The 25,183-nt window shown below is 44.8% G+C and overlaps 1 protein-coding gene across 1 annotated transcript in view; it reads left to right on the forward strand.

The window, feature by feature from the left end:
- LOC108791200 (fibrocystin-like) overlaps positions 1–25,183 on the forward strand; it is a 153,371-nt gene that overhangs the window by 12,386 nt on the left and 115,802 nt on the right. Inside the window, exons 4-8 of the mRNA XM_018561608.1 lie at positions 3,149–3,303; positions 4,778–4,930; positions 6,920–7,798; positions 11,420–11,585; positions 13,306–13,454. Of these exons, the coding sequence (XP_018417110.1) occupies positions 3,149–3,303; positions 4,778–4,930; positions 6,920–7,798; positions 11,420–11,585; positions 13,306–13,454 (1,502 nt within the window). The remainder of the gene's footprint in view (positions 1–3,148; positions 3,304–4,777; positions 4,931–6,919; positions 7,799–11,419; positions 11,586–13,305; positions 13,455–25,183) is intronic.

Here is a 25,183-nt window from a genome sequence, read left to right on the forward strand (position 1 = left end):
TGTATCCAGCTTTTGACATGTTCCGCTATTAGCATAGCAGGAAAGCTGTGGTCTCAGGGGGGCTTAGCAGGATTTGTGGTGAGCTCTGCGGGGTCTATGGTGGGCAGAGCCCATCACAGATACTGCACAGGCCCGACACCCTGCAAAGCCCCCCACAGATCCTGCACAGCCCCCTGGAGGCCCTGCAGTAATCTTTGGTGGGCTGTGCATAATCTATGGTGGGCCCTGCTCCTACCTTACACAGGAAGCCCAGCCTTCAATGCTGCCTCGGCGCCAAATCGTCTCAGCTTCGCCGCTCGACTGGCCCCTTGGCGGCGCCTCCTCCATCGCTGTCTCTGCCTTTGCCTCCTCGGTCTTCACAGGCCTCTTCCATCTCCCCCTGTCTCATGCCGCTCCATCCCCGTCTCCTCACGTCCTCTTTCATCTCCGCCTAAATCTACCTCTGTCTCCGGCCCTGTCTCATGCCGCTCAGTCCCCGTCTCCTCCCGTCCTCCATCTCCGCCCCCATCTCCCTCTGTCTCCACCCCCTGCCGCTTCGTCCCCCTTCTCCTCCTACTCCTGCTGATTTCTCCGCCTTCCAAATGTCGGCTGCCTTAATGTTTTGGGGCCTGAACGTGGGCTCGCGTGCCAGCAGAAAGGGCCCCGCGTGCCCTCCCTGGCACACGTGCCATAGGTTCGCCACCACTGATCTAGGACAACACAGCTGAACTGGAAAGTGAGCTGAATTGGAGAATGTTTCCAAATCAGCTATTTTGTCCTAGATTGTTCCCTTCTCCTTCCTTTTTCAAACTTTCCCCCCTTTTGTGAATAACCCTGTAAATCTTGATTCAAACAGTGCCTACAGATAAAGGTTATACACAAGGATGAGCAACACATAAGAATGACATGGTGTATTCATTTTTATCATCTAACATAACAAACATGTCATATGGAAATAGTAGCTTTGTCATGTAGAAAAAAGTAAGTACACCCCTACATTTACCATCACTTCAAAGCCATGAAACTATAATTGGGTGTTTCAGATTGGTGACAATGAGTAGAACCTTCAAAGGGAGTATGCAGGTGGAACCTGTTTTATTTGAATTTCAGACATCGAGGCTTTGTTGCTCTCTTTGCTGTTGGCATGTGTGGTGCCATCATGACGGGATCAATAAAGCTCTCCAAGTTGTGGATGTCTATGAATCTTACAAGGGGATTAAAGAGATGGCAAATCATTTGAAATCTGTCCACTGTTAGGAAAATAATCCACAAGTGGCATAGATTTCAAACAACTGTTTATTTGTCCAGGTCTGGCCAGCCCAGCAAATTCATCCCAAGAGCTCACAATGTGACACTAAAAGAAGTCTCCAAAAATGTCACCGGGCGGTGTTCAGGTAACTCTTGCAACTGTTGGGATCAAAGTGCATGCATTTATAGTCAGAAAGATGATTGCACCAGTGTAACCTGCATAAATGGTGTGTGAACAGCCTTTCCTGTCCAAACAAAAACAAAAGGAGCTACACTAGTTTTTCAAAGATGAAGCTGATTGGTCGCAGAAGACATGTGTGCCGCAAACTGAAGACAGCCTCATAAAAACTGTGAATCATGATGATAAAATGTCATGTTTTGGAGTTGCTTTGTTGCTTCAGAGCCTGGGCGGCTTGCAGTCATCAAGTCAGCTATGAATTCTGCATTATGTCAAGGTGTATTTGATGAAAATGTGAGGTCATTAGTCTAAATGTTGAAGTTGAAACAGAACTGGGTCTTTCAAAATGATTATGATCCAAAGCACACACGAAAATCCACCAAAGAAAGCCTCAATAAGGAACTCAATGTACATCTCAGTTGCCCCTCTTTTTGGTCTGATGTGCAGATATGTATGGAAAAGTTCTGTTTCATTATCAGTAGAAAACAGGAATCACCAGCACTCAATAAGTAGTTTTCAAATAGTAAACGTCCATTTAATCGGACACAACGTCACAAACGAAAGAACCAACGTTTCGGGACCGCACAAGGTCCCTTCATCAGGGTGATAATGTGACACATTATTAGGTCATATAATAATGCCAGGAATGGGTCCTGGATGGACGATATATCCCTCCCTTTTTTAGGTGGTGGTCCCGTTAAGGTCACCTTGTTTTCAGGGTTCTCACCACACATTATTAGGTCACATTATCACCCTGATGAAGGGACCCTGTGTGGTCCCGAAACGTTGGTTTTTCCGTTTGTGACGCATTGGATTGTCTTAATTAAAGAAGAGCTTAATCCCATCACTGTAAACAATGGCCGCTCCAGACAGCCTGCTGCCTTTACTGAACACAGTGGTGTGTGTCTGTAATGTCGGGGGAAACATGCAGTATACCCATTCCGCACATATCGTAGGAGAATGGTTCCATGTAACCCCAAGAGGTCTGAGGGGGGTCTCCATAGTTCTGGGTCCATAGCCCGTAGGAAGGAGGCTAGCCCTCAGGCTCCTCCAGCAGCCCCAGTGACGGTTCAGTCCGTCACAAAAACTACTTATTGAGTGCTTGTGATTCCTGTTTTCTACTGTTGATGTGCACGGCGCCATCCGTGATTGTCACTGCAAGCACCATCATTGCAATTTGTGCCGGGAACGCTGTAAGGAGTGCAGAGGGACTTTCTATTCTCTATTTCATTATCTTGCTAATTGTTATTCTTAATGTTCCCCATACCAGGGGGCATGGCAGAGGTGTGTCCATAGCCTAAATACATTGTGCTGGAAGGTGTCCCCCTTTTATCATCTCAGACATTTGGGGGGTTTGATGTAAGGGTATCTTGTACTATGCAAACAGCGACTTGTAGAAAGTCAATATATGCATGAGTACTACAAGTAGGGTATCTGAGACAGTTCTATGCAAAGGATTAGGATAAGAAGTTGGATTTCTTTAACAGCTGGTATGTTCTGCACTTTATGATGCATTGATGGTTAATCATGAGAAAGGGTGCACTTTAAGCATCTCTGCTCTGTGGTGAATAAACCAATTTCAGTTAGACTTTTCTCACAACTGAGGTCCTTCATGGCTTAATTTACTCTGTAAGCTCTTCTCAGAATTCTAGATCCTGTTCTTAACTCTCTTGCACCATTCTACACACCTACAGTACATGTGCACCTTACTCTTCTGACATTGTGATGTATGCTGTTTTGTAGGATGACATTGAACGACACCGTAGACTGGCAACCAGGAGATAAAATAGTAGTTAGCTCTACCTCATATGAAGCTCATCAAGCTGAAGTTGTCCATCTTAGAGACGTATACGGTTACATTGTTCGAATCTGGGGGCGACTTAACTACCGACATACTGGTAAGTGCTGATACAACAATTTTAATTCATTGAAAGAAAAATTTCTTAGCAGTTTTGTTCAGGTTTGAACCAAAATCTAAACCAGCATTTCTCTGCCATGAGCCCCTAGGATTCATCCAGGTGTTGCTAGGGGTTCTTTGGGCAATGAACAATTTCTACCTCTCAGATATATAACCGCTGCTGCCACAAATGATCTTTTTAGCTATCTGTAAGGGGGTATGTTTACCATTGACCTCCAGTGTCAATTCTTCCCACCGACTATCACACTGATGGGATTCACTGAGACAAGAACGTTACTTTAAAAGGTTCTCCATGTTAAAAGGGCCAAAAGAGTCTCCTCTGACAAAAGCTGGCCATCCATTGGTGACAGGATCAAAACATTGATTCTATTTGTTGTCAAAATCGCAGAGCAATTGAAGGCGGCCGAAACAGTCAGCAGCAGTCCCTTTCTTCAAGGAGCTTACAATCTAGGTGTCCCTAGAGGTTGCACCGCCTCATGCTGTGGCTAGACACGTGCGATTCATTTCGTTCCGAATCAAAATTTCGGACAAATTTTCAGAAATTCAGAAATTCGGATACATCCGAATATCCGAATCCCAAATGCCTCCAAATGTGTCCGAATCTGAATTTCCGTTTACAAATTTCGGATCCCGTCCGAATTTCGTTCAAAAACTAAACTGAATCGGACATGTGACTTTTCTGGCCAATCAGAGTTGTTTTTCGATTTAATGCATCCGAATGGGCCTGAACACGAATTTTAGTTACGGCAACATGGGAGCCATATACAGTATATACCTATAATACTAACGCTGAGGCTCCCAGACCTGAATGGCATTCGGGATCCGAATTTCCGAATTGAATTGGGGAGCTCCCGAATGCCATTCAGGTCTGGGAGCCATATACATATATTACTAAAGCTGAGGCTCCCAGACCCGAATGGTATTACGGCAACATGGGAGCCATACACAGTATATACCTATAATACTAAAGCTGAGGCTCCTATACCTCATTGTTTGATGGACTGCATGCATTAGTAGTTCACTGATTGCTTTCACCTATTACCTGGATTTGCTCTTTAAGCTGTGATAACAGTCCATGCTTATCATAAAAGATTGGTATGTGTTCCCTTATATACGTTTACTTGCTTTATATCTCTGGCTTCAGAGCTGTCCTGTGTCCTCTGCACATACAGTATCTTTTGTTAAGAGCTGTGCAAGTTATTATCTTGGATTACAGAATGTTTATTCTTTATGTTGCGGAGATCTAAGAGTTTAGGTTTAGTAGTTTAGCAAAAGACACTGGGCAGGGCTGACACCAAGTAGTCCACAAAAAAAAAACTGTGTGTTGTCAGTCTACAAAGGTGCTTAATAGCTGTCTTAATTTCTAGCAGATCAACAGACACTTTTCTGTCCTCGCAGGGTCTTTAAAGGAAAAAACATAGGGAAATGCAAATGCAGTGTGGAGATTCCATTAGGCACCACTTACAGCATAGAGGATACCTGGAGAATCCCACTGGCAGCTGAAGTTGGCTTGTTGTCTCGGAATGTTCTCATTGAAGCTGATGCACCCTGTACTGGGAGGATAATGGTGGGGCATTATACAAATGCCCAGGGTGAAGAATATATTGGTGAGTGGTAGGGTACCCAAAGTAGGTATAGAGGCATATACAGTATATATAAAATAAAAAAACGGTATCGGCAGTGGTAAACCATGCACCAGACAGGGACACCCAGAAGGTTTGTCCAGCACTTTTCTTTTATTCAGCAAGACAGCAAGCAAACACAGTTTCAATCAGGAGGAGTTTTTACATCAAGTGCATAGCATGAAATAAAACATCTGCTCGTCTGAGCCATCAACTGAACTTAGGCCAGTTCCTGACTAACAGGGTGTCCCCTAATGGGTTCCCCAAAGCAAACAGGCAGCTCTTGTACTTTTTTTTTAGACTTCTGTCAGCACTAAGCCTTTTCACTCAGCAGCAGAAAGAGAGAGAGAGAGAGCCCTGAGCATTAGCCTGCTCACCTATCTAATGTGCTGTAGACTTGTGCGCCGTCAAAAAATTTGTTCCGTTTCGGGAAAATATCCGTTATTTCGTAACCGAAATTACATTCGGATTCGTACGAAATACGAATTTTCGTTAGTTTCGGCACATTTTCGTAACTGAAGTTAAAACGCAAAAATACCTTTGTTAATATTGGAGATGATGTGGTAGTTGTTTTTTTATCCGAAATACGAATTCCGTTAACGGATTCCGTATCCGAATTTCGGATTTCGGATTTTACAACTGTGCACAGCTGAGACTTATAGTGCGGTCTGGCTTCCAGGTGAGATATGGACCTGGGAATGGAGGCTTTGTCCTAGCCAAACGTCTACAAAGCCTCCGGGGTTCAGGACCCAGATCAGGACTAACTAAAAAGTAATTTTTTTCCCGCAATTGCCATAAACCGTAGACCCTACAGTCACAAACCTGCCAGCTGGTGCCACACACAATATATATATATATATATTTGTGATCAAAGCACAGGGAAAGCCAGCATGGCTGGGAAAGTCAGCTTGTACCTAAGAGGCTAAATTAATCAAGGTCAGTTCTGGCACTGACGTAATTGCTCATGACAGAAGAGGCAGCTGCCTACAGATGACTGTCTCTATAAGCTTTGGCCATGTTGCTCGGCAGAGAGACACTATGTGGTGGCAGCTTTGACAAGTAAGATTGACTGTTATAACAATCTGGACACCAGAACCATTTTAAATAGGGATTGTGACTGCTAATGCCAGAGAGACAAGGGATTTTGCTTTATGTTTCTGGGTTTTAATTTGTGTAATTCAGTGAAAATCACAAATAAATACATTTTAATTCCAGGTTGCTACACTACACAATGTGGAGAAATCCAAGAGGGTGATCCCATTATAAAACTCTGCACTGGCATATGAATATAGTCGTACTCTCTGTGAGGCAATTTGTGGATCTTGTGTACCAAGCCTCACTTTTTTATATGACAATTTTCTTGTTTTTAGGTTTGCTGCTCCGGGTGTTCTATCAAATATTGTGACTGGGTTGAAATGTGTGACTGGTCACACATTTTAACGTGATCCCGTCCACTTTTTTGGCGGTGGAATATGTGACCGGCCAAAGGTGAAGAATTCCAACGCTTTCTCAGCTGTTCCAGGGCAGATCGGCATGTGCAGGAGAACTGATCTGCGGAACAGCTGATCGGTCCTGAAATGTCACTTCTATCCGACTCTGTGGAATGTGAGATCGCAGTCACAAAGTCACATTTTAGGACCCATCAGCTGTTCCAGGGCAGATAGGTTCTCCTGCACATACCATCTGTGATGCCGATCTGCCCTGGAACATCTGAGAAAGCGTTGGAATTCTTCACCTTTTGCCGGTCACATATTCCACCGCCTGAAAAAGTGGGCGGGATCGCGTTAAAATGTGTGACCACGTGACCGGTCACACATTCCACCGCCGAAAAACTGGGTGGGATTAGGTTAAAATGTGTAATCACGTCACCGGTCACACATTCCAACGCAGTCACAAACTTTGATAGAACACCGGTATTGAAATCCTTGCGTGGAATCATTGAACAGAACACTAACAATGGCTCTGTCTTTGCAGGAACTTTAGAAATCTCAAACGTCGAAATTTTGAACTTTGGATCCTCTCTATATTCAGCAATAACTTTTACAAACACCTCACACTACTCTTCAATAGTATCTTCAAGCATTCACCAGATTTGTGGAGGTGGGATCCGTGCCATCGACAGTGCTAATATTTTATTACACTCAAACGTAATCGTTAACATGACTGGCCATGGAATCCACGTTGATGGAGATAACTATACTGTGGCCAATAACCTCCTCGTTCTAATAAAGCAGCTGGAAGCACGGTCAGAATGGGTTAAAGGCATTAAGATGCATTTCCTTAGTCAAGCCACTTTGTCTGGGAACGCAGTTGCGGGATCGGAAAGGATCGCTTATCATGTTCGAGGTCAAAGCTGTTATTCAGATGAAATCAGTTTCTCAGCCAACGTGGCCCATTCAAGTCTTCATGGTCTTCATATCTACTGGGATGATGGCTTTAAAAACTGTACAAAGATAACTGGATTCATTTGTTACAAGAACTATGATTACGGTTTAGTTTTCTTCCTCGAGGGCAGTGTAAGGGTTGAGAATGTGGCTCTCATCGACAATGGCATCGGCCTTTTTCCAGTAGTCTCCCAAGGACCTGTGGAGTCCTATAAGTACCCACAGCAAGATGTCACTCTTCGGAACTCAGTAATAATTGCATCTAGCCCTGTGTTTGATTGTATCAGGGACAGGATCGAACCTTTGTCTGCTCTTGTCACAATGAGGGACCGAGCCCCGGTATCACCTTTCAGAGGTCGCATTGGCATTCTTTGGCCAACGTTTAGCGGAAGGCCACGGCGATGGCCAATTTACCCATGGCACATGTTGGGAAGTGATGGAGCTGTCCCAGGTCTCATGAAACTACAAGGTAAGTTGGGGATATACCATCGTAACACCTTCACCTTTGTAACTTCTCCAAAATATGCCCCCTCCTCGCCAATTAAACCACAAAGCAGCTCATCCACTCACTTGTTATCTCTCGTCTTGACTTTTGCAGCCTTATTGCCTTATCTCTACACAGGCTATCCCCCCCTTCAGTCTATCATGAATGCAGCTGCTAGACTTATTCATCTAACCAACCGCTCAGTGTCTGCAACCCCCCTCTGTTAATCCCTGCACTGGCTTCCAATTGCCCAAAGGATAATATTCAGAATATTAACCACCACCTACAAAGCCATCCACAACTCTGCCCCAGGTTACATCTCCAACCTTGTCTCAAAATATCACCCTAACCGCCCCCTCTGCTCCTCCGAAGACCTCCTGCTCTCTAGCTCCCTCGTCAACTCCTCCCATGCTAACCTCCAGGATTTCTCCAGAGTCTCTGCCATTCTTTGGAACTCCTTGCCCCAACCTGTCCGTTTATCTCCCACTCTGACTGCCTTTCGGCGATCACTAAAGACTCATCTCTTTAGGGAAGCCTATCCCAACCCAACCTAACCACTGAACTCTTTCTCAAACAATTCATCCCCACACAGCTACCTCCTCATGTATCACTTACCCCTCCCTTTTAGTTTGTAAGCCCTCAGGGGCAGGGCCCTCCTTACCATCTTGTCTTGAATTGTATTGTGATTGTAATGTCTTCCTTATATTGTAAAGCGCTGTGCATACTGTTTGCGCTCTATAAATCCTGTATAATAATAATACCATACCAGACTTTGAGAACCTAAAGCAACCTGTCAATTATGATAAACTTAAAAATGAACGTCTCGGGTAAGAACAAGCAAGGCTCTATGGTATTCAATATGCAGTTTGGTTAGTTATCTTAGTTTTGAGTGTCTTCACTTTCCAAAACAGGTGAATTTAATCTGACAATTGTTACACATTATATGCATACATGTAGACTCCATTCAACTAAATACGCAACTCATTGCGCTAGAATCCATACTCCTACCATTCATAGCCAGAAAAGTGGTTTTATCTTTTTCATCTAAGTTTTCTTCTTCCCTAAATTTGGACCTAAGTTCTCCCCCAACAGATAGTCCCCATCTACATGCCATTCAATGAGAGAGCATGTGGCTAATAAGGATATTGTCATTGGGCAGAGGGATGGTGGTTGGGTGGATGGGGCTTACCTCTCCTAGCAGTGCTTACTGCCAGTTTGAGGAAATCTAGTTACTTTAGTAGAAAAGCAAATCCAGAGGATATTTTGATTAAAGGTGGAGCAGGCAACTTATAGTGCATGTTCTTAGACATAACATGTATTTTTCATACATCATACAACAACATACATCAAAAAGAAATAACATTACTCTCTCATCCCCATTAATTTCTTATACTTAACATAGCATATAGAATTACCTACCAACTAGCCGTAATATACTAAGACCGATAGAATTTCATGGCTCACCTTCAATTTGCAACAACAACATCCTAATATAATATTAGATTAAGCCCAGTCTCACATCAGTATTTTACACCCTAACTTTTTTACTGATAACTGTCATTATTGCCAGGCAGGTACTCCCTATTAGGATGCACCCAGAGCATATCTTTAACATAGACAGACAACATAACTCATAATTCCCTGGCCAGTTAGCATACAGGGGAGGTCAGCAATAATCAAAAAAACAGTAAAAGTAAAACAATTATTTTTAAACACTTAAAATTCCCCTTTTATTGGAAATGGCCCGTCTGTTTCTAATTATGCACCTGGGGTATGGGAACATGGGGAAATGGGAAAATGCAGGGGTGAGGGGAATAAGAAAAGGGGAGTGGGAATGGGGTAGTTAAGACAGTTCAGAGCTGAGATGTTGTACAACCGTTGCAACATAGCTAGAAGAAGTGGATGAAATGATATAATGGTCAAAACAGGTAAAGATTGTTGTCAGACCTCAAGAGAGGAGGGAGGTTATGAGTTATATGAATTCAGTTTTTAGTAGTAGATAATCCTGGACCAGACCTTTGATGTGTTTCACAGTCACAATGAACTGCTTCTTCAGGAAAATGTGGAAGATATCTCTATAGGCAAAAGAATATACGACATTGATCAATAATGAAATATCTTATTACAAAGATCTTAGTCATAATTGACTTACGTGCATACAATGTCAGGAATCACCAACAGACAACACCCACATCTAACCAAACCCTCTTAAGGGCCTGGAAGGCTATACAACGGGATGTGCCAACAAGTTATCTGAAAAGTAATATGCATAGCTATAAGTGTTACAATTTGCACAGTTACCCAGAAGAAAACTCTGTATATGTGGAAATCATAATAAATACACTTATTCTCAACCCAGTCCTATATACTCATTACTCTGTTATGGGGTAATGGATTACAGATCACTCTGCCAGGGGCCTGCTAGATATCTATACCTGCCCTTGCATCTCTTTAGAGCAGCCTTTCTCAACCAGGGTGAGCCTTGAGCCACCCTCAACTGTGTCACCCTGGGATGCTTTCTGACCTCCTCAAAATATTCACATATTGTTATGCCTCCAATGTGAAGAGGGGTTGCTGATGTGATAGAGGAAGCTCCTAGTGTAATAGGGGAACTCCTAGTGTGATGGGGAACTCCTAGTGTGATGGGGAACTCCTAGTGTGATAGGGGAACTCCCTATGTAAAGGGGGGTTCGGATGTGAAGGAGGCTCCTATTATGAAGGTGGGACTGATGTGAAGGGCAAACTCCCTTTTGTTCTGTGTTTTTGCATGGGGTTCCCCCCTAAAATGAATATCAAACCCCCTATCTCGGATAAGGGTCTGGTATGGATTTTGGAAGGGAAATATGTAATTTTGTTAAATTTTTTGTGTTTTAGACTACGGTCCCTTGAAATTTTGCATACTTTTAAAGGGTGGTATGACTGAAAAATGGTTGAGAAACACTGCAGCAGGGCTTCCAGGGATAAATAATACATATATTCCATAAGTATATCCCATATAAAGCATTTTATAAGGACAGGGGCAACTGTAGGTAGTTGTAGGTAGTTTGATAATTCGTATGTACTGCTTTCTAGTTGTCCTGATACCGTAAAAAAATATCTCAATACATAGGAAGCACCAAGATAAATGCCAATCACATACTGTCAGTACATTTATTATATACTTCGAGGCCACATGAAGGCAGTTCAACCACATATGGTACAGAATGGTATCAGACCTCATGCACAATTCATTACCTGTAGGTCATTAGGCATTTTCTTTCACATACATATAGGCGTAAGAGGCATATAACCCCCATGAACAGTAGCTTTTTGCCCTTCCTGTTGGAGTTATGCGGCTAGTTTATATGTAAATAGAACTTAGCAGAGTTCTCCAGTCTGGAAATCCCATTAATGAAATTCCCGTCTGTTTTACTATTCTGTAACCCATCATAGAGATCAAAGGGGTTTCCCAGGTTTTTCAACAACTTGCCCTAATCCAAATCATAATCCATAAGCAAACAGATTTGTTTATCTGGGTTGGCAGCCAGTAGCGCGCCACTTAACGTGAATTCTGTTTTATGGTTTATTTTTCTACTAATATAGAGATTTTATTCCTCGCCTCCACAGATGTTACTTTCTCTGGCTTTAAGAGGAGCTGCTACAGCAATGACGCCGACACGTGTATAATGTCTAATCCAGAAAGCCTGGCCATAATGACCCCGGTGACTGGAAAAAGGTTAAAAGTTCTCCAAATTCCACAGGAAAACATGTTCTACTTCCATCAGATGCCGAGGTTTGACATGAGGAAACTTTATTTTAATAATAACACAATCAGTGACACATGCAGACATACTTAACGAGGCAGAGGAGGAAATAGAAGAGTCTATAAATGGTGGGCTAAGGGGGTTGTACCTGTGGAAAGTTTGGAGTTGTTACTTGGACTTTGTTATTAAGCTAAAGCCCAGGTGTTATTGATGTAACTTTGCTGTTCCTTCTTGTATTTCCTCTTCCTTTCCATCCAGAATCAGCTTGTACCTGGGCACTGGTCTTGATATCTGCTCTTAGGGTGGCTCCTTTGCCTTCTAGGGTCCTCCTGAGGAGCTACCCATGCATGCATGCTCCTGACTGGTGCTATGGATGGGTCTTCTTCCGTCCATAAAAAGAGACACCAATAGCAAGAAGCCACTCCCCTTTCCCCTCTTCCCCCTCCTGCATGTGAGTGACCAGTAGCAGTTGGAGCCTGGGCAGTCCCTAGTGCACTGTGCATGTGTGTGCTCCACTACCCGGAAGTTTGGGGAAACGCATGGCTGTGAACTGGCGGCGGGAATGGGATGAGTTGTGTTTGGCACATACATGGAGCAAACAATGATGACTCTTCCATGTTTTATTTATTGCCTGAAATGCATCCAGTTAGAAAAAGCTGAGTGTTTAGTGCTGCATTAAGCTGTGGTCACGTGATTATCCAGCACCAGCTCCTTCTCCTCCCTGTAGTCTACCTGCTGGGGTCCTGCTTCCGGGTGTCCACATCACTTCCTGTATGACATGGACAGTTTCCACTGGCTGTCCACCAAAGGGGTCCTCTCAGGATGAGTGGTCCCCACCAGCACAAACTGCATCGGCCAGGGACCTGGATGGGGGGACTTAGGTGAGTACAACCTGCTTTACTACCTGTATTGCAGAGATGTACTAAATATGATTTTGTGTGCCCTATGACTGCTGATAGGGCAGTGCCGCCAGTACTTCTGTACCAGGCCCTCTGGCTTTTAAGCAAGGACCCAGGCCTTGCCTGATGTCACTCTGTCTTGCAGCCTGCATCCTGATTCAATTCTTGCAGAAAGAGGCAGGTGCAGGCAGCTCTATGCTGTGAGACATCTGGGTATCAGAGAAAGAGGATTGCCTACAGTGCTCCGTGAGACCCCATTTAAACCTTGGCATTCCATGAATGCACGCCGCGTTTTTCCTGGGGCTACAGGTGTCTAGGGAGCCCCAGAATTTCTGATAGTAGCCATGTTTAGCCCTGCAGGTCCCACCCATTACAGGCTGTATGCAGAATAATACCCTGCACAAGGTGAGAAAGCAGCAGTGAGCAGTCTTTATTACAGGAGAGGGCAGAGAAAAGACCAGTCACTCTGCACAAGGAGAGAGAGCAGCAGTGAGCGGTCTTTATTACAGGAGAGGGCAGAGACAAGACCAGGCACTCTGCACAAGGAGAGAGAGCAGCAGTGAGCGGTCTTTATTACAGGAGAGGGCAGAGACAAGACCAGGCACTCTGCACAAGGAGAGAGAGCAGCAGTGAGCGGTCTTTATTACAGGAGAGGGCAGAGACAAGACCAGGCACTCTGCACAAGGAGAGAGAGCAGCAGTGAGCGGTCTTTATTACAGGAAGCTCCAAGTCTCACACTGGATTACTGCACAGATCTGGAAGAAATACACAAAGTCTCAAGGAATAATACACATGACTCTTGTATGAGGACGAAATTTGCTCAGCTTCATCTTACATTTTGCCTTGACAGATCTGCAGAATGTCCAGCATCCATGGAATGCTCTGGGACTCAGATGGCCTTATTCAAGGACCTGGATGGAACTTTTACCGGCCTGTCTCCCCCAGTTTCTGCCTTCCCCAAGTCAGAACTCGACATCCTGCAACCTTGTTTCAACTTTGGTAAGTCAAAACTAAAATACAAAATTGGATTTTGAAGGGTTCACACATCTCAGCAATGTCAGGGGTGATAGGGGTGATACGGTTATTCAAAGCTTAAACATGTAGGACAGTAAGGCCTGACTTGACCCTTAGCACCTTCCCCACGCTTTTAAAGTGACACTGTCAGCCACCCAAAAGATCTCAATGGCAGTTTCCAGCAGTGGAAGAGGTACTGTATTATATTCACCTCTCTAACAGTTGCTGAAGGATATATTTTCGGTTCCAGTTGCAACAGGTTTAACGTTCCATTTCTGGTTCAACTTTAATTTTCAGACAGCTGACCTCACATTTTCATCAAGCACACTTTGATATGAGGCACAAGTCATAGTAGTCATAGTAGCCAGTCCGGGACAAATTAACAGTTGTTTCAAATCCATGCCACTTGCAGATTATTTTTTTTCCTTACAGTGGAATGATTGATTCCAATCATTGGAGGCAATCTTTTTAAATCCCTTAGGCATCCACAACCTTTTTCCTGAGGGCCGTAAAGACCTCTTCTGATTTGGACATGATGACACCAAATACATGTGAGGAAAATAATCCACAAGTAGAAAAGATTTCAAACTCTAGATATCTAAAACGAAATCACAGACACAAGGCTCCACCTCATATATTGACCCTGCACTCATCCGCTACCATGCATGGTATAAATGCTCCTTCTAATCAGTGGTAATCAGTGGCATCACAAGGGGGGTGAGGCCCACGCCCGGGGTGACATCATTGGAGGGGTAAATGGAGAAGCCTTCCGCACACCTTACAGCAGTCCAGGTCTATATAGAATGTGGTGCTTGCAGGCTTGCTGTTACTGTGACATTTATGTCCAATTAAATGGACATGTTTGATGATATCTTTGAGTGCTGGTGATTTGTATTTATAATCATTGGAGGGGTGACACCAAAATGACTGACAGTCATTTTGGTGTCACCCCCTCTAAGAAGTCGGGCACTCCGTCATGGACCGAGAGCCCGACAGTATCAGGAGAGAGGAGGGGACCCGGCAGAATACCTCATCTTGCCGGGTAAACGTCCCCTCCTCTCTCTGCCGCCATCCACCACAAAGATGGCTGCCGGAAGGCGTCAATTGGATGGTCGCGCATGCACGATGACATCACGCACATGTGCGAACATGTCACGGCGGGGTGTCACCCGGTCTCCGCTCCGGGTGACACCCGGCTGTGGGACGCCTCTGCTTCTAATGACTACAGTGATAGCAGAAAGGGAGTACTGGCACAAGTGTCTACTCCAGCAATACTTTATTGAAAGGTTATCTTGTCCAAATAGCAATAATAGCTTACAGGTTTCAGCCTACACAGCCTTAGTCCTTAATGGCTAATTGTGAGTCTGGGCTTGATGTGAACCCAATTCGCCCAAGCATGCTCAAATCTGTGAGTGCCAACCCATCCTCCTGACCCAATTGGTTGCGCAGAGATGCCCATTTGTGATGTATAGCTGGGGGTGGGGAATGCCACTGCCAGCATTAATTGCGCCAAGAGGGGGGGGTGGTGGTCACAGTTTTCAGTGAGTTTGATCAAACTAGGTGTGCACCAAGCCTTTGTTGGCCGTTATTGATGACTAAGGCTATTACTTTCAGTGTACTTTTTCTTATGACTACTTTTAACCTAAATGGTCTTATCATTGATCACTAAGGCTGTTTTGGCTAAAACACATAAGCTGTTGCTACTGATGACCTTTGAATAAATTATTTCTGGAGGAGACACTTGATCCGGTATATACAGTATCTGAGATGCAAGATATCTGAGGTTTAAGTAAGACTAGTTCCGCCTACATAGTGTAAGGTTCTAATTAGAAGAAGGTTCTAATTTCATGGATTTGAAGTGGTGGTAAATGTAGGGGTGTACTTACTTTCTTCACGTGACAAATCTGCATTTTAGTTCATTTCGATTATGAGGATCATTACACCATGTCAGGTTTATGTGTCAGGCTATATCACCTGTACCTGTAGGCACTGTTTAAATGAAGATCAATTGTTTGCTTGTTTAAATATGTCGAAAAAGTCAATTATTTCCAGGGGGTGTACTTACTTTTTTCACAAGACCGTAAATGTGCAATAGAAATTGATTCATGGTTAGTGTTTTACCTGCCATTTTGTATTTGTGAGGTCCAACCATTCTTGCAATACACACACACACCTCTCCTGGTTAGTAAGGTCATTCGGATAGTGTCTGGTTTAGGTTGGTCACCTACTTGCTTATTGGACTTGGCTGACTGCAAGGCCAAGTAACCCCGACTTCCCACCTAAATTACACACCAAACACCAGTAATTTCAAAGAACGTAATATAATAACATTTATTGGAAGATATAATCAGTACCAAAAAATTAGGCTTTTTTTGGTACTGATAAAATTAAGCATTGAGGGGGATGGGGCAAATTAGATTAATGGGTGCATGTTCCATAGGAGGGTAAACTATTTGGTAACATTTCTTGGAAGGTTGAATGGCCCCAGCGATGTAAAAATTCACAATAATAACAGAACATCCTAAAATAACATTACTTGTGACCAATGAACGAAATCTCACAGAGAATAGTGCAATGTAGCAAGAAAAAATACTTTGGTCCCTGATGTATGCCAAAAACACCACTCACCACTTACGGGGGATGTACCATGACCAGTTATTCACTGTACCAGCCACCGGCCGTCCATATTCTGGCCTGAGTGGGTACCCTCACCAACAGTTGCCCAAGTTCTTACTGGCTACTAAGCTAGAGAGCCCTGTAGCTCCACCATTGGCACTTCCCTACTACTCCGCCCCTTTTCACTTTGTGGAGAGCCAGTTCTTCATTGTCGATGTATGGCACCGCCAGGTAAGTCAGCCATATTTCCCAAAGCACAAATACCACCTATAATGTAGAAAAAAGAATACCCATAACCCTGACCAGAAAGAATGTATCCCTCCTCCCCAAACCCCACTCTTGCAGAAACTAACCCTTTGGAGACATAAAAAACAACAAGCCGAAATACTATCGGGGAGGGTGGGCGGGTCTCACTCCTTTTCTCTCCCACCTAAAATGGTTCCCTACTTCACACTATGCAGCAAGATGGCCCCCTTAAGTCTACTCCCGAGCTAAACCCACTTCAAGTCTGAAGCTGACAGCTTTTTCTCCATTCAGTGCGGTTTCTATCAGGTTACAGAGTTACGGGGAAATCCTCCCCACAGTGTAACCTGTCATGGACGGAGCACGCCTGTTAATTACAGGCAGCACTGCATCCAGCTTTTGACAGGTAGTTAGGTTACACAGCAGCGGGCTTCCCCACTGCTTGTGTAACCTAACTTGGTGAGGCAAGAGCATCACAGCCTCTACTCTGTGTTAGAGGCATGAGCTCTGTGGATGGCATAGGTCCAATCAAAACAAAGAAAAAAAACCAGTGAGGACTCATCTCGATGCCTCATCTCGATGCCTCACCAGTGACAAGCAAGTGAGGGACAGGGAGTCTCATCCCTTCCTCCTCCCCACAAAAGTTGGTTATCAAGCTGCGGCGGGGCTTCGGTGGAATGGGGGCAGAGCCTTGGCGGGGCGGAGCTTCAGCAGGCTGGGGGATGCCTTACCCAGCACAGAAGGCACGTCACGTCACTGCACTACATTAGCTTGCCCCCCTTTTCAAACACAACAGAAAAAAAACCCCTTCCATCCAATACTCAGCTAACTCCTCCTTGTTCAGGTCTGACCTGAATCAGTCATGTCCCTTCCTCCGCCTATCGCTCCGCAGGTAACTAAGATGACGATGCAGATTCACTGTCCAATGAGGAAGCTTGATGGGGATATAAGGCTTCATTAACACTTGAACTGAGCAGCATCTAAGGGATTTTTTGGGGCAGTTATTTTGAGTGTTTGTACGAACATTTTTGCAGAGACTTTGTGTTATTTTTAAGCCAATGCCAAGATAGTTACTAGGCATAAAATGCTTGAAAAATGCACATTACGGGTATCCCCATTGAAGTCTATTGAGGTCATAGCTCTTGATCTTGCTCCAAAAGAAGCTCATGTACTTTTTTTTTTAGCTAAAGGCATTTTGATACAAAAAACCATGGTGCAGGAAACAAGACTGTGAACCTGCTCAACCTGTAGCCCAATATTCCGTGTCAGCTGAGAAAATGCTGGTGCTCAGGAAAGGTTTTGTCCACCACAGTACACACAAATATAATACAAGTTCCAGCACTCAGCTTAATGCTCCGATCCTTTATTACGTGTCAAAAAGAACATCTCACATTACAAAAACCGCCTCCATCCTCGCTGTGGTTTTTGGGGTCCTTCCGCTCTTCTGGGGTGCCCGGGACCACGGCGGCATAGTTCAGGATGGAGAGCGGGGAGTAGAACGGAGAACTACTCAGGACAGGAGAGCTGCACTCAACGCCTTCCCATCTCAGCTGTCACAGGAGAGCCAGCACAGTGCTGTGCTTAAACTCCTGCTATCACACAGGGACTTGTTAGCTCTTGTGTGATAGCAATAAAGTTAAGTTATAAAATAAAATAAAAATTAATAGGGTTATTCACTAAGCTGCCGTAGTCAGCCGAGTGAATAACCGAGCCGAAGTGAAGTGGGCTAAACAACGTTCGACTAATCACTTGGGCTCAGTACGACTGATTTAAGCCATACATCGGCTGCACTTCGGTGCTCTGAATGTTCGGCTGAGTCAAAGTGCAGAAGGACTTTGACTCAGCCCATCCAACATCTGGATCAGCTGAGCCGAAGCCCCGGCAGCTCACTCGCTGCTGTTTGCTCCTATCTTCATAGGGGCCGAGCGGCAGTAAGTGAATAGCCGAATGGCGCCGAGCGGCATTCGGCTCGGCTATTCTGCTCGGTACCTCTGTGGAAAATCAATAAAAAACAAGTTGTAAAAAAATGTTTAAAATGTAAATACATATTAAAGGAGAACTATGGGTGTAACGAGCCCCTGCTCGCTCGGTTCCACTCTCCCGGCACTACTCAGATTTCAGACCGCAGCATCTGATATTTCGGTCGTCCGATAATTCGGGATTGGAACTACAGCTCTGTGCCGTTCATATCCAGTGGTGATAGCTCAGAACAAACACCAGGCAGGCTGCATGTAAGTTCAAACAGGAATCTCCTTTATTGGATGCACACACACACTTTTATAAACAACAGTTTGAACGCCCCGCCCAACCGACCACCTTCCTATTGGTCAATTGTAAAGTCCCCTCTAGTCCTCACTTAGGTCCTCTTGGCCATGCAAATGAGGACTTGAAACAGGGTAAGCAGGGATTGGTCCGATAGCTTGAATGGGATGGCTGATATGTATAATGACACAGAGAAGTCATAGGAGATAAAGTATTCCAAGGACCATGACAATGGGGTTAGGGCTTTCCCCATAGTTCTCCTAAGGGTAACGGGAGGACACAAACTAGCGTCCTCCCGTCACCCTAAGCTCAGTATACCGCGAGCTACAGCTCAAGGTATACTGAGACTCCGGAACGGATCCCGACAATTTTGTCTGGATCCACCCAGCTGCGTGAGTGACAGCTGGCTCTGCCTACCTAGAGGCAGAGCCAGCTGTACCCGCCCCTTCCCCCATCCGTTCCGCCAGTCAGCGCTGGAGGATCGAAGCGGGGAGGGGGGAATCTAGTCCCACCCCTGTCACGGCTCTCTGTCGTGACAGGATCGAGAAGTGGGCGAACACCGGTATGTGTTTGCTCACTTCCCGATCTACTGAGCCGACCTGTCACAGTTTCATTGTCACAGGTCGGCTAGAACTATGAGGATGCGTGAAAATCACTCACCTCATAGTTCTCCTTTAAATAAAAAAAAAGATAAAGATCAAAAAAATAAAATAATACAAAAAATCCCCCCAAAACAACAATTGGGCGGAGCTAGCAGTGACAGCTAGCTCCACCCAACTGTTTCCTATTGGCCGGCACCTGCTAGAGTCTTCTAGCAGGTCCCGGCTAATGAATAACAACTGGGCGGAGCTGGTCGTGAAAAACAAATTGATAAAAATGAACAAATAACATAAATAAAAAAGTAAAAAACAATAAGAAATAATAATTAAAATAAAAAAGTGATAAAAAGTAAAAAATTATAAAATAAAAAGTTAAAAAAGTGATAAAAAAGTAAACATATAATGAAGAAAAAAAAATTAAAACCAACACTGCCGCCCCCGCCATCTGGTTGCAACTCTTAATAGGGGGACGGGCCTTGGCAGGGAGGGGGGTGCATTGAGGAACCCAGCCTTGGGGCAGCAGAGAGAGTAAATCCTGCCCTGCATGATAACAGCGTGTGTAGGACACAAAATTGCCTGTACAAAATTATAAATCCAACACACGTGTTTCAGTTGTGTATTTATGTGTTTGCCTGGAGTTTGGCTTTAAACTCCTACTCCAGCAAGTTCCAGCACCGCGCAAGGAGTAGCATACAGACAGAATCCCTATAATGAAGAATATCTGTAGTGCAGATCGCTCGTTTGCTGGCTTCATAGCAGAAAAATAAATAAATAACGGCCGCCGCTTCCCTCGTCCGCCGCTGCGAGAACTTCAAACAGCATTTTTGTAATTTTCTTTTATTCAGAGCATCCTCATCCTTCAGGACTGACAGGCCGCCGGAGTTACAAATACAACTGGAAGGCTGACAGAGGACGCGTCTGCTTCTATCTGAGCTGGAATATGGCATTTTCTTGTAGCCGGAGGCAAAATCTCATTTTCTTTCCTAACCAATTATAGGCCTCAAAGACTGAGACTAGGTATGTGTCTCTTTAATCTCCCCTCAAATTTATGTTCTCGCCTGCGACCGTTGAGATTGCGGATGCCGCGGCTTTTCCCAACATGAAATACTGTCAGGGATGGCGAGGCAGGAACGGCAAAGCCATAGAAAATGGCTCGGAGTGTGCTATCTCTCTTAGGCCAAGGTTACACATCCGATCTGTTTATGACGTGGAAGGATAGCGCTCGGTGTTCTAAGGCCAGGAAAGGGCTTCATGACAGGGATGAGCGAGGCGCGATGAAGACGACGCTTAGTCATCTCATCCTATTTTATTTCCAGATCCTGCTGGAAACTTCCTCTACTATTTTTTTTTTTTTTCGGAACTTAGTTGACATTCCCTTTTAACCCTTTTTCTGAGACAATTTCTCATTTTGTGCACACATGTACGACTACGTTTTAGATTTAAAGAATAATTAACATCCCCCCCCCCAAAAAAAAACAAAAAACACTTTTGGTCACCAATTTACTCTATAGGGTCTTGGCATTCAGAACATAAATGCATTTAAAAAAGAATATATATATATATATATATATATATGTGTGTGTGTGTGTATGTGTGTGTGTGTTCTGAATGCCAAGACCTCATAGAGTAAAACGGTGGTGACAATTGCAAGTTTTTTTGTTACGCGATATTAGCACATTTTATCAATATTTTCTGTGAAAAACACTAATTTTAGCGCACATGAACACAATATATTACCCAATTATTTGGTAAAATATAGACATATAGACATTGCCGTAATTCGTTATTTCGTTTCGCGGGCAGTGACGTTGAAATTTTTTTTGTCACTTTGCTACAACAAAAATTTGTCCGCAAACGAAACTTCGTACAGATTACAGCTAACGAATTTTGTCTGAAATGTAGTTTTAGGAAATTGTGATTCGTTTTCATTCGTCATTTCTGTTATGCGGAAATTCGGATACATACGAATCTCCGAATAATGAAAGTTTGTACGAAAAACAAATTTTTCCCAAACGAATCGCACAAGTCTAGTAAAATATAAAAGATGAGGTTTTGGTGAGTAAAGAGATACCAAACATGTCTTAAAATTGCGCTTGGCCGTGAAACAGCAAAAAAACACAACTTTTTTATTCCCGCAAATCGCGGTAAAACGTGCGGCACGAAACGTGCGGCAAACATGCATTTTCAGTACGCCCAGGTGTGAACCCAGCCTAAGCTGTGAATAATAGCCTGAGAATTATTGCTCTCACTATCTAGCATGTGCAGTGATATCTAATATGTGTGGCTCCATTGGCACCTTCTTACGTAGGTGCGCCCAATGTATGTTCCTGTGTGCAGTGGCGTCACAAGGGGGGCTGCGGGGGGTGCGGCCAGCACCCGGGTGACACCATTGGAGGGGTGACACCAAAATGACTGACAAAATCACTCTGAAAAGTCGGGCACTCGGTCAAGGACCGAGAGCCCGACATTTGCTTGAGAGAGAGATGCCGGCAGAGAGAGGAGGGGACATTACCCGATGGGATAAGGTATGCCACTGGGTCCCCTCCTCTCTCTGCTGGCATCCATCACCAAGGTAACAGCTGACCCACGCGTGTGCGATGACGTCACTGCGGGGTGTCACCTGGCACCTGCATCGGGTGTCACCCCGCCTCGGGACGCCTCTGCCTGTGTGCATGTACTGGGGGGGAGGGCTTTGAAGATTTTTTTAATTGTACTGATTTTGTGTTAGTTTGATTTTCCTTTACTTAACTTTATTGCTATAGCATAGGGGTTGACAATTTCCCTATGTGACAGCACAATGGAAGTGACAAGTTCTATTTAATGAGTCTATTAGACCCCTACTGTCTCCTCTTCCATCAACTGAAGATAATTAAGCAGAGATTGTGATCATGAAAGTTTTAAAATCGTAAGGCCTGGTTCACACCTGAACGTTTTGTAGCGCGTTCAACGCTCGACGAACGCTCTACAAAACGCTCAAACATCTAAATCCCATTGTATTCAATGGGTATGGTTCACACCTTGCCGTATTTCCGCCCGTCCGAAAGCGATACAAAACGGCCTACGCCCAAAGAAGTACATGTACTTCGCGTTTCCATTGGGATACAGCCAAGTAGCCCACGGAAACGCGGGTTTGTCGCACGTTTCCCCCCCCCCCGCGCGAATCGCGGTAAAACGCGCATATTCAATACGCCTAGGTGTGAACCCAGTGTAAGTGACAAAATGCTCATCGCTTGGCTGGAGGGATGATCAGGGAATGGATGTTTTCTGATCTCTCCCTGCTCTAGCCAATGACACCCGTCATGGCTGTCCTGGGCCCACAGGAGGGACAGTGAGTCCCGGGATACATGGGGGGGGAGTAAGGCAGGGGGCCACACATTCTGGTGTCTGTGTGTGTGTGTAAGTGATCGGGTGGTTTTTCAGCTGCCCGAATCACTTCCAGCAGAAATCTGACAGTTGGCTGAAGAAGTGTAAACACACTATTGGCTACTATAGTGTTTTTAAAGACCGGCACTGCTGCAAATGTAAACTTTACATCGGTGGCAGCTCAGAGAATGACTAGTATTTTTCTCAATAAATACAAGGTGTTCTCTGATTGGACAAAGGGCAGTGACATCAGGATCTGCCCTTCATCTAATTTAGAGAACACCTAGAATTCATTGATAAAACCGCCAGGCGTTCTCTGTGCCAAGTTAGCAACCCCCATGTTTTTCTTTTGAGAAGAGGGGAAGTCACTGAGTACAGCTCAGGATCAGGACCCAGGAGATCAAGGCCAGCACTGTAGCAGCCCTGGCTACTACAGTGCTTTACAGGATGCCTGTGGCCCTATAAAATATGGAAGCTCCAAGCTGGACCAATGTAAGTATACACAAAAAAATCTATTCCTTGAGTTTAGCTTCAAGCAGAAAGGTTGAGTTTAATACAGAGCTCCCCAAATGGTTAATCTACAGATCTACGGTATGTATTTAGTACAATAACACATCCACTGTCCTCAAATGTGGAAACATACTGACATTTTTGGGATATGTGATTGAGTGAGAAATGGGAATACCTTCTGTTCTTAGAAGGTTTTTCTGTTCTATGAACTTGGTTAAAATGGCTTTTTGATTGCATTAGTCCTTTTTCAGCATCACCTGTATGGTTATACCGCCGATCGTTGGGTCCCAAGCCCTCCACCATAGAAGCCATGGTTTCTTTAGATCAGGGGTGCCCATAAGTAGCGATCACTGGTAGATCGTGATGTCCTCTCCTCCCGCCCGTGGGGGTTCTCTGGATCCCCGCTACTCTCCCCATCTGTGTGCAACAGGGATCCGAGAAGAAGTGAAGGAACCGGCGGCGGGGCAGGGCGGAGGATGGAGCCGATGTCACAGAACCCAGGCCGAGCGGTGAGGAGAGATCTGGATCTGACAGCCGGAGCCTCTCTCTCCCCTCACCGCTTGGCCTTAGTTCTGTGACAGTGGCTCCGCCCCCCTCCCCCGCTGTGTGCTTTGTGTCGAATCCCCCGCTGCCTCTGCCCGGGAGAGCAGGGGGGATACATGGGAGAAGCTGAGCCCCCGTGTGCATGGCCAAGCAGCAGAGGATCGGTACATATCAGTGATATGTACCGGTCCTCTGTGCAGGACAAACACTGGAGCGATCAACTGATCACTCCAGTGTTTGTAAATTATTATTATTATACAGGATTTATATAGCGCCAACAGTTTGCGCAGCGCTTTACAATATAAGGAAGACATTACAATCACAATACAAATCAAGACAAGATGGCAAGGAGGGCCCTGCCCGTGAGTGCTTACAATCGTAAATAACTGGGGACGCATAGTGCTATGTGTCCCCAGTTATAAATGAACAGGATGTGATTTACATCACTTCCTGTTCATTCATGAGTTTCTCAATGGGGAGAAGCACTCACTACAGAGGCTCCCCCCCCATTCAGAAACTGCTTGATAGTAAAATATTTTCTGAATGAATGGGAAGCCTCTGTGCTTTCCATTCATTTAGAACAGAGGCTGCAGAAAAAGAGATCGAGGACTTTGTGCCCTCAATTTATTTTTCTCTTATAAAAGGGAAATATCAGGGGGCGGTTTAGACCCCCAATATTTCACCCGAAGCCCCCCCCCCCAATAGTGCACACAGTATTTCTGCGGATCCCACTGGACTGGAACGCAGGCACTAATGTGCCTGGGTACCGGGTGCAGGCGATCGCACTGTGGGCGGGGGGCATGCCTGCGGTGCCATTGACTTCAATGCACCCCCCTGCCCCCTCCCGCCCCTGAATGCAGGTGTTTTTTCGTTGGTAGAGCTCATTGAGCTCGTCATTTGAAAAGTAGATCTCCAGACGAAAAATTGTTGGCGCCCCTGCTTTAGATCCTTTTCACCATAACCTGTATGGTTATAATTAGGAATGCACCGATATATCGTCCGCCGAAAACATTTCGGCCGAAAATTGCACTTTTGGATAAATGCCGAAAGTTCCGTTTTTCTGCCGATACATCAGCGTATCCCTGCTTTCTATCCTCCCCGCTGGGCGATGCTCTGTGTCCCAGTGGGGAGGAGAGAAAGTGACAGTCAGCCAAACGCGTCGGGAGGAGAACAATGTGAGTGGCCGGTGTCTCGGCTCAGCCGCCTATCACAGTGCACACATATTCTCAAGTGATCAATGAACAGGAACACTCATAGAGAATTCCTGTTCATTGATAACAGGGGATACAGAAAAAGAGATTGAGGACTCTGTGTCCTCAATCTCTTTTTCTATTTTAAACCCCTAATATTTCCCCGAAGCCCCTCAGTAACGGTATCGGTTTCGGCCTGACAATTTTTTTTATTTTGGTTTCGGTTTTTAAATGTCTATTTCGGTGCACTTCTAGTTCTAGTTATAATGTCTCGTTGGGTCCAAAACCCTCCACCATAGAAGCCAGGGTTTCTTTAGATCCTTCTCACCATAACTTTTATGGTTATACTGTCTCGTTGGGTCCCAAGCTCTCCAACATAGAAGCCATG

The sequence above is a fragment of the Nanorana parkeri genome, unplaced genomic scaffold (assembly GCF_000935625.1).
Source record: "Nanorana parkeri isolate BGI_ZX_2015 unplaced genomic scaffold, ASM93562v1 scaffold533, whole genome shotgun sequence".
Taxonomy (NCBI): Eukaryota; Metazoa; Chordata; class Amphibia; order Anura; family Dicroglossidae; genus Nanorana; species Nanorana parkeri.